The sequence below is a fragment of the Otolemur garnettii genome, unplaced genomic scaffold (genome assembly GCF_000181295.1).
Source record: "Otolemur garnettii isolate 467f Iridium unplaced genomic scaffold, OtoGar3 scaffold00037, whole genome shotgun sequence".
Classification (NCBI taxonomy): Eukaryota; Metazoa; Chordata; class Mammalia; order Primates; family Galagidae; genus Otolemur; species Otolemur garnettii.
The window spans coordinates 4,822,168-4,832,300 of record NW_003852432.1 but is presented as its reverse complement, the minus strand read 5'-3'; the positions used below and the strand labels follow the sequence as shown (position 1 = coordinate 4,832,300).

At 36.6% G+C, this 10,133-nt stretch overlaps 1 protein-coding gene across 1 annotated transcript in view; it reads left to right on the top strand.

Moving 5' to 3' along the window:
* The window catches only part of LOC100955014 (hyaluronidase PH-20-like), a 6,864-nt gene extending 2,817 nt beyond the window's left edge, over positions 1-4,047 (top strand). The window contains exon 3 of the mRNA XM_003789815.1: positions 3,547-4,047. Coding sequence (XP_003789863.1) covers positions 3,547-4,047 — 501 coding nt within the window. The remainder of the gene's footprint in view (positions 1-3,546) is intronic.
* Positions 4,048-10,133: the final 6,086 nt, after the last annotated feature.

The following is a 10,133-nucleotide window of genomic DNA, read 5'->3' as shown; positions in this document are numbered from 1 at the left end:
AAAAGAAAACAACCAACCAAACAACCAAAACAAACAAGCAAAACATGAGGAATAATGAGTAAGGCATTTCTAAATGAGTGGGATGGTATGACATACTACTTAAGTGTGATACTTGTTTCTTAATAGCACTTTAATTTTAGATTTACATTCTACTCTTCATGCCTCCTCCCAAAATTGTTAGTATTATTTACACCAAGGACAATCCTCTAAACTTACTATAACTATTTTCTACTTAGTGACACTACCTCAAAACTATCTCCTATAGACTCTGTTATGTATATATGTCTACTTTTTTCAATTTATGGCCATTTTGTATGCTAAATCTCTCATGAGTTGTACTGTATTCTGTATCACTCATAATCAGTAAAGTCATGAATTACTTGTTTCTTCTGATTCACCGAGTACTTGAGAAACCAGTAATCAAAAGTTTACTTGCAGTTACTGGAACTGACCTTAAACAAGTGTAAATAAATCATTTCCTTTTATTTCCTGTTTTTTTTTTTTTTTGAGACAGAGTCTCACTATGTCATCCCTGGCACAGTGCTGAGGTGTCACAGCTCACAGCAAGCTCAAACTTTTGGGCTCAAGTGATTCTCCTGCCTCAGTCTCCGTAGTGCCTTTCATTTCATCTTATTAGATGTAGTGGTGTGATGGAGCAGGCTTTACTGGTTCTAGCTTGTGTAACTTGCTTATTAATATTCAGGAATTTTGTGAGCTGGTTTTTAGACACAGCCAGTATTAAAAATTAAATTAGAAAAACTTACAAAAATGAATTATGTTAAAAACAAAGGTAATGTATATATCATTTATATCATTTTTGTTCATTTTATGGTTATTCATGCTTTTGAAATTGTATCTACTGTTTCTGTATAAGTGGAAATACTATGTGAGGATGTATTACATGTCACCAGAGTGTGTACTGGGGGTGTACTTGATTCCCAGTTTGCATTCAGTAATGTCAGATTAGTACCTTGAAATTGGCCCTCGTCAGTAGGAGTATTTACACTATGACGAAAAAGAAAAAATATACATATATAATGATGTGATACAAACTAGGCCTTATCTATTAGAGAGGCTATTTTTTGTATTTTTTTGAGACAGAGTCTCACTCTGCTGCCCTGGGTAGAGTGCTGTGGCATCATCATAGCTCAAAGCAACCTCAGTCTTTTGGGCTTGTGCACTCCTCTTACCTCAACCTCCCTAGTAGCTGTGGACTATAGGCATGCTGTACCCAGCTATTTTTTTTCTATTTTTAGTAGAGACAGGATCTTACTCTTGCTCAGGCAAGTCACAAACTCCTGAGCTCAAGCAGTCGACCCACCTTGGCCTCCCAGAATGCTTGGATACAGAAGTGAGTCACCATGCCTGCTCAGTATCTTTTTATAGACCATTCTTATGTAGGTTGATGATCTAACATCACTCTTATCCCTGTACTACTCTTTCTGACTAACCCTTATCTCTGTAGAGTTGAGGAATCAATTGCAGTGTTATCTGTACTTGGCTATAAATTCTCACCGTCTTGTTACTGGGAACATAAATCTTATAGAATATTGACAAAGTTCATGTACTCTTGGAAAGCTTAGGTACAATATAAAAATAGAATACTATTTGATTTAAGTGCTGTGTAGAGAATTAAAATAGAGAGATGTGAGAGTGTCCACAAGAACAGTATCCAAGAAGGACATTTCTAATTAAAGCTACCATCTGAATGACAAGATGGAGTCAATCATGTTAAAAATTAGAGGAAAAAGCATTTAAAGCAGAAGGAGCAGTAAGTGCAATTTGAAATGAGTGTGCCATGCTATTGAAACAACTGCTAGGTCTAAGGTAGAGTGGGTGTGAGAGGTTTGGACAAGAGATAGGAAGAGTTACGCCCTGTCAGGCTATACACAAGTCAAGAGAAGTAGTTGGGTTTTATCCTAAACACCATGGGAAGCCAAAGGAGAATTAAGAAGATGGGTGGTATATGTGTATTAGTCTTCTATTGCTTCCATAAAAACTACAACAAAGTTAATGGTTAAAAAAACAGAAATGTATTATTTTATACATTTCTGTACAAGTACATCAGAAGTCTAACATGTAAATCAGTGAGCTAAAATCAAGGTGTCAGAGGGCTGTTATCCTTTTCTAGGAGAGGATGCTCACTTAGTTATTTGGGTTGTTGGGCAATTCAGTTACTTATGACAATGAGATTTCCATTATCTGCCTAGCTGTTGGCTAACGGCCATTTCCAACTTCTAAAGGCTAATATTAGCTCATGAGCCTTTTTATGTCTTTAAATTCAGCAGTGATGGATTGAGTTCTTCTTACGCTTGGAATTTCTCCACCTTCCGTCTTCTCTTTCTAACCCAGCTTGGAACATTTCTGCTTGTTCAGATTCATGTAATTAGATTGAGAACAACCAGATAATTCAGAATAATCTCCCCTTACTAAGCTTCATAGACTTAATCTTAACCTGAAAAGTCTCTTTTGCCATGTAAGGTAACATAGTCACAGATTCCAGGGGATTAGGGTGTGGACATCTTTGGGAAGCAATTAATTATTCTGCCAACAGTAGATAACATCATCTCAAGGAAGGTTACCAAAAAATAGATTTAAGTGGAAGCTGTCAAGATTCCTTGACTTGGCTGTCAACATGCACTCACCAGTTTCTTTGGTCTACTGAAGGACTAGCACAGCCAGCTCACTGAGTGGAACTATTGATCATGAAAAAGGACTATTCTCATTGTTTTTAAAAAGGAGTGTCCAAATTTTAGTATGTACCAGTCTTAAGATGATTCATTAATTTACTCATCACTCAAACTCTGCCAAGTTTGTAAAAGAGCTTTCATTAATCACCCATAACTTGACTGTATGTAAGATTTAATATAACATGAATCCAGTTAAACCTGTTGAGTTATTTTGAGCCAGCAATTTAGAAATCACTAAATCTTTTTAATGCTGTTTAAACTTGTCTTACTAAGGTGATGCTTATTGTATTGTTTATAATTTCTAGAGAGTAAACAAGATATGGTAGGCTCTTTGTTGAAGCACTTTTATACGTGTATATATTAGACCTTTTCATCTTCACAACAACCCTATGAGGTATGCACCGTAATTATCCTAATATTTTACTGATTCTGAAGCTGAAGCATAACCAGGTTAATTAATTTGCCCCAAATAGGAAATTAAGACTCAAAAACTTGAGGGATTCCTAAGTTCTTATAGGTGGCCACTAAATGAACTGAGATTCCCAATCAGGGCATATAGACCCCAGAACCTGTACTTTTAACAGCTATCTAATTAGTTTATGAATTATTAAGGAAGATCAAGACTAGGGTATGTGAAGCCTCAACTGGTCAATTATTAAGTGGCATGGAATGGCTGTGAAATTTACTGACAAATGTTACAAAAAACAATTGGAATAATCCTGCTGATTAATATAAAATATTCTCTGTGTCTTGCTTTATCTGCTTTTTCATTCTTCCTTAAAATTGGTCATTTCAGTGAATTAATTCACATATGAGCTAACTTGTTTGATATTCTAACCATCTTATAATTTCACAGACATCTTGTTTGAATCTAGACAATTACATGAAGACAACACTGAATCCTTACATAATCAACGTCACTCTAGCAGCCAAAATGTGTAGTCAAGTGCTTTGCCAGGAGCAAGGTGTGTGTACAAGGAAAGACTGGAATTCAAGTGACTATCTTCACCTGAACCCAGAGAATTTTGCTATTCAAATTGGGAAAGGTGGAAAGTACATAGTACTTGGAAATCCCACTCGTGAAGACCTACAGGAATTTTCTGATAAATTTCATTGCAGCTGTTATCCCACCTTTAGTTGTGATGAGAGAGAGGATATGGAAGACATTAGTGTTAATGTGTGTATTGCTGACGATGTTTGTATAGATGCTGCTCTAACATCAAAATCCAGTCACCAGCCTTCCAGCTGGAATGAAAAATCTTTCACTTCCCACCATATCTCATCTTCCACACAATCTGGCACAATGTTCTTTGTTAATATTTTGTTTTTCACCATAAGCTTTTCTGTGAATTTGTAGTTCTATGTGTTAGCTAAAATGAACAATATGTCCATTTTAAAGTGTGCTTTTTAGACTAATTAGATGTCTGAAAACAATATATCTCACCGAAAGATCTTTGCGAGTGGTGATTTCTTTTCAACTTGACAAACACTGCAATCTTGTGAGATTTCCCAACCATGAATTACATTTGTATTCTAGGACTCAACAGCTTGCTTGTCAGTACTCTCCAGTCTAAAGCACACAACTCATATTATTTGTCTGACTTGTAAAACTTCCAGTATTGTTTCAACACAGTCATTCTGCACAAGATAGTGACATTTTGATGAAATTATAATTTGACATGGAGTGGTTAAGAACTTGAAAGTGAAAACCTATTAATAAAACCTGTCAAGACTAGGGGAGGAGGGGCAAGATGGCCGACTGGAGGCAGCCTCTGGCAGAAGCTCCCATCCAGAGGAAAGGATAATGTCCAGAAAGTACCCAATTAAGCTGAAGACTGGGAGCTGAGTGGAGAGAGAAGAATGATATTTGCAGGTCACCTCTGCTGAGGCAAGCTGTGACTCCAAGAAAGCAAACTTCAGCTGAGACGTCACCAGAGTCACTGAACCACTAGGATCAGACAAGAACCAGCTGAATACAAGACAGAGCCACCTAACCCACACCAAGAAGGTTTCCTCAGCCTCAGACTGTAATACTGTACAGGTCCTTTGCAAAGCTATAGGGAAAAAGAAAAGCTGTGGTTATCAGTCCCAGATCCTTGACAAAGGGATGGTTAACCAGAACCCCAGGAACTCCAAATCCAATTTCACCTTACCTACCCATCTATCCAATGGTTAAAAACAATTATGTGGCAGAATCAGTGGAAGAACTCTGGCAACATGAATAATCAGAATAGATCAGCTTCCCCAAGGAATGATATGGCAGACACAGCACAAGATCCCATTCATAAACAAATGGCTGAGATGTCAGAAATCAAGTTCAGAATTTGGATAGCAAGTAAGATGAACAGAATGGAGGTAAGGATGGAATTTTAATTTCAAGGAGTTATTCAAAAGATGTCTCAAGAATTCAATGAATTCAAAGACAAAATCCCCAAAGATTTGACACATTGAGGCAAGAATTTGCAGCCCTTAAAGATCTGAGAAATACACTAGAATCCTTCAATAACAGAATAGAACAGGCAGAAGAAAAGATCTCTGACACTGAAGACAGAGCTTTTGAACACTCCCAAATGCTCAATGAGGAAAAAAAGTAGAGAACAAAAAGAGATCATTCTCTCAGAGAGTTCTGGGATAATTCAAAGAGATCTAATAATCACCTTGTAGGAATACCTGAAGGTAATGAGGTTGCTGTGAAGGATACTTCACATATTTTACTTCATGAAGTAATCAAAGAGAATCTTCATATTTTACTTCATGAAATAATCAAAGAGAATTTTCTAGACATGCCAAGAGATTCTGAAATTCAGATAGCAGACAGTTTCAGAACACTGGCATGACTCAACCCAAACTATCATAGATATAATTAGATTCACCTAAGTTAATATGAAGGAGAAAATTCTGCAAGCTTCAAGATGTAAGAAAACCATAACCTACAAGGGGAAGAATGTTAGAATGACTGCAGATGTCTCTGCTGAAACCTTTCAAGCTAGAAAAGGGTGGTCATTAACATTTAATCTCCTTAAACAAAATAACTTTCAACCCAGGATCCTGTATCCAGATAAACTGAGTCTCATCTATGATGGAGAATTCAATACTTTAATGACATTCACATGTTGAAGAAATTTGCCATAACTAAACCAATTGATGCAGAAAAAGCTTTTGATAATATCCAGCATCTTTTCTTGATCAGAACGCTTAAGAAAATAGGTACGGAAGGAACATTTCTTAAACTGATAGAGGCCATCTACAGCAAACCCACAGCCAATAGCATATTGAATAGAGTAAAATTGAAATCATTTCCACTCAGATCAGGAAACAGGCAAAGGATACCCACTGTCTTCACTGCTTTTTATTATTGTAATGGAAGTCCTAGCCATCACAATCAGGCAAGAGAAGGCAATCAAGGGTATCTAAATAGGACCAGAGGAGATAAAACTGTGAGTCTTCACAGATGATATGATTGTATATCTGGAAAACCCCAGGGAATCAACTACAAAACTCCTAGAAGTCATCAAAGAATAAGCAACATCTTAGGTTATAAAATCAACACTCCATAAAGATTTCTGAATGTATTTATCTTCATTTATTCTTTATGAGGCTTTTGTTTTTAGTCCTTATCTTAAACATTGTTATTGTTGTTAAATTTTAAGGCTTTTAATTCTGTGAAGACAAAATAACATAATAATCACATGTATATGTAAAAATTAAAAAAAATGCTCATCATCATTAGTCATCAGAGAAATGCAAACCAAAACTACTCTGAGATACCATCTAACTCCAGTAAGAGTAGCCCACATCACAAAATCCCAAAACTACAGATGTTGACATGGATGTGGAGAAAAGGGAACACTTTTGCACTGCTGGTGGGAATGCAAGCAAGTACATTCCTTTTGGAAGAAAGTTTGGAGAACGCTCAGGGATCTAAATGTAGACCTGCCGTTTGATCCTGCAATTCTTCTTCTAGGTGTATAACCAAGGGACCAAAAATCATTTGGCAATAAAGATATTTGCACCAGATTGTTCATTGCAGCTCAATTCATAATTGCCAAGTCATAGAAGAAACCCAAGTGCCCATCGACCCATGAATGGATTAATAAATTGTGGTATATGTATACCATGGAATACTATGCAGCATTAAAAAAAAATGAAGACTTTGCCTCTTTTATGTTTACATGGATGTAGCTGGAAAATATTCTTCTTAGTAAAGTATTGCAGGAATGGAAAAACATATCAATGTACTCAGTACTACTGTGAAACCAACTTATAATCACTCACACTTGCATATGAAAAATGAAACACAACTATAGCCTAGGATGAATGAGGGAAAGGGAGGGAGAGGGGAAGGGAGGAGGTGGGTAGATAGAGGAAGGGTTAGTAGGGGGACCACACCTATGGAGTGTATTGCAAGTACAAGTTGGATCCATCAGGTATAGAACACAAATGTCTTAATGCTGTAATTGGGTAAATGAGGTGAAGGCTATGTTGATTAGTAGGATGTAAGCACTCTAATTTGTACCAATAACACATTGAATCTCATAATGGTGTAAATGTATTTATGATCTATGTACAAATGACTCAATAAAAAAAAGAAACCTGCCAATAAAATTTAGAGAACATGATATTTCTCTTCTCTCCTCTGCATGCAATCGAGAGAGAGAGAAGGGCTTAGGCAGAAAGTGGATGAGTGGGAAAGAAGAAAATGAGATGAGGGAAGAGATAAGGTAAATGAACAGATTCTTTCCCTTCTCTTTTTCCACTGAGGACTCTAACTTGCACAGGATTGAAAAGAACATGTGTTCTGTATACAATTAGCCTTCAACTCCCTGTTAAAACCAAAAAACAGAATGCCGTGGTTGAATGCCTTACTTGAGCTGACCTGTACAATTGTTAACTGCCACCTTTTCCCTCTCCCCTTGCTCCAGACTTGCTTTAAGAAACAAGACATGAAGCCACAAATCACTTTGGGATATGCCAAAACCATAATTGGCTTGGTACTCAGATTATGGTGATAAAAATCTTAAGGCTTTACATTCCCTGTGAAGAATAAGGAAAATGTTTTACTTGTTGCAAACTTTGTTTCTTTATGCTTAACCTTTGTTTAATACCTGAATTGAAATGGAGCTGCAAAAAGAAATGCAAATAATTGAAATTATTATACATTTTTTAACTTAAATAATTTTTTAAAAATTGAAACAATTGTATAGTTTTTGACATCATGTTAGTTAAAAGTCTTTTTTTCTTTTTTTTTTTTTTTTTGAGACAGAATCTCACTCTGTTGCCCAGGCTAGAGTGCTGTGTTCATCACCCTAGCTCACAGCAACCTCAAATTCCTGGGTTTAAGAGATACTTCTACCTTAGCCTCCTGAGTAGCTGGGACCACAGGTGCCTACCATGATGCCCAGTTGATTGTTTTTGTTTTTAGTAGACACTGGGTCTCTCTCTTGGCTCAGGCTGCTCTCGAACTCCTGAGTTCAATTGATCCTCCCACCTTAGAACTCCAGAGTGCTAGGAGTACAGGACTGAGGCACCACGCCCAACAGTTAATCTTTTGTATTTTTCCCCTTTTATTTTTACTTGTCATGTAATAATTTTCTGTATTTCCAGTGTACAGAGTGACATTTTAATTCATGTGTACAGTGTGTGATCAAATCAGGGTAGTTAGGATATCTATCACCTAAATGTTATTTCTTTGTGTTGGGAACATTTAGATTGCTCTCTTCTAGCTTTTTGAATATATGTATACAATCAGTTATTGATAACTATATTCACAGTGCTAAAGAAAGAACACTAGAACTTATTCCTCCCACTCAGCATAATTTTGTATCCATTAACAAGTCTCTCTATATCCTCTCTCCCCCATCCTTCCCAGCTTCTAAAAGCTATGTTCTATTCTCCACTTCTGTAAGTTCCCTTTGTTTTCTTTTTAGCTCCCATATTTGAGAGAACAATATTTGACCTTCTGTGCCTGGCTCTTTCACTTAAGATCATGTCCCCTAGGTTGATCCATGTTGCTGTGAATGACAGGATTTCATTCTTTTTTATGGCGTCATTGTGTATTTATGGCGCCATGTGTATAAACGCTGCATTTTCTTTATCCATTCATCTGTTGACGCACACTTAAGTTGATTCCATATTTTGGCTATTGTGATTAGCACTGCAATAATCATGGGGGTGTAGATATCTTTTTGATATTTTCATTTCCTTTCCTGGTGATAAATACTCAGTAAAAAGATTTCTGGATCCTCTGATAGTTTTATTTTTAGTTTTCTGAGAAATCTTCATATTCTTTTTCATAATGGTTATACTAATTCACATTCCCCAACAGTGTATGTACCAGAGTTCCCTTTTCTCTGAATACTCAACAACATTTGTTACTTTTTGTCTTTGTGACTATAGCCATTCTAACAGGGGCAAAATACCTCTCTTTTCTTTCTTTCTTTCTTTTTTTTTTTTTTTTTTTTTTGTAGCATAGTCTCACTCTGTTGCACCAGGCTACAGTGCTGTAGCATCAGCCTAGCTCATAGCAACCTCAAACTACTGAATTCAAGTAATCTGCTTGCCTCATCCTCCTGAGTGGTTAGGATTATAGGGGTCTACCACAACACCTGGCTAATATTTTTCTATTTTTTAGTACAGAAAGGGTCTCTTTTCCTGCTTAGGCTAGGGTGGAACTCCTGAACTCAAGGGATCCTCCCACTTCACTGGCTGGCCTCCTAGAATGCTAGCATTACGGGTGAAAACTAACTCTGGTTCTCTCATCCTGGTTTTAATTTGCATTTCCCTCATGGTTGATGATGTTGAGCATTTTTTCACATATTTATAAGTTATTCATATGTTTTCTTTAAATAAATATCTATTTAATCTTTTGCCCATTTAATTTTTTTTTTTTTTTTTTTTTTTTTTGCTATTGAGTTCCTTATATATACTGGCTATTAGTCCCTTTTCAAATGAATAGTATCCAAACATTTTCTCCTTTCTGTAGGTTATTGAGTCTATTGATTGTTTTTTTCCATGCAGAAGCTTTTTTGTTTGACATAGTCCCCCCTTTTTTTAATTGTTGGGGATTCATTGAGGGTACACAGAAACAGGTTACATTGATTACTTTTGTTAGATAAGGACCCTCTTATATTTGTCTTCTGCCCCCCAAAGGTGAACCCTATCCCTTGACCCCATGCCCTCCCTCCTGCCCATGTTCAGCACTCCCTGATCCCTACCTCCCACTGTGTAGTAGGACCTTAATTGTCCTCGTATCAGAATTGAGTACATAGGATTCTTATTTTTCCATTCTTGTGATGCTTTACTAAGAATAATGTGTTCCGTAACCATCTAGGTTAATACAAAGGATGTGAAGTCTCCATCTTTTTTAGTGGCTGAGTATTCCATGGTATACAAATACCACAGCTTGTTAATCCATTCTTGGGTTGGTGGGCATTTAGGCTGTTT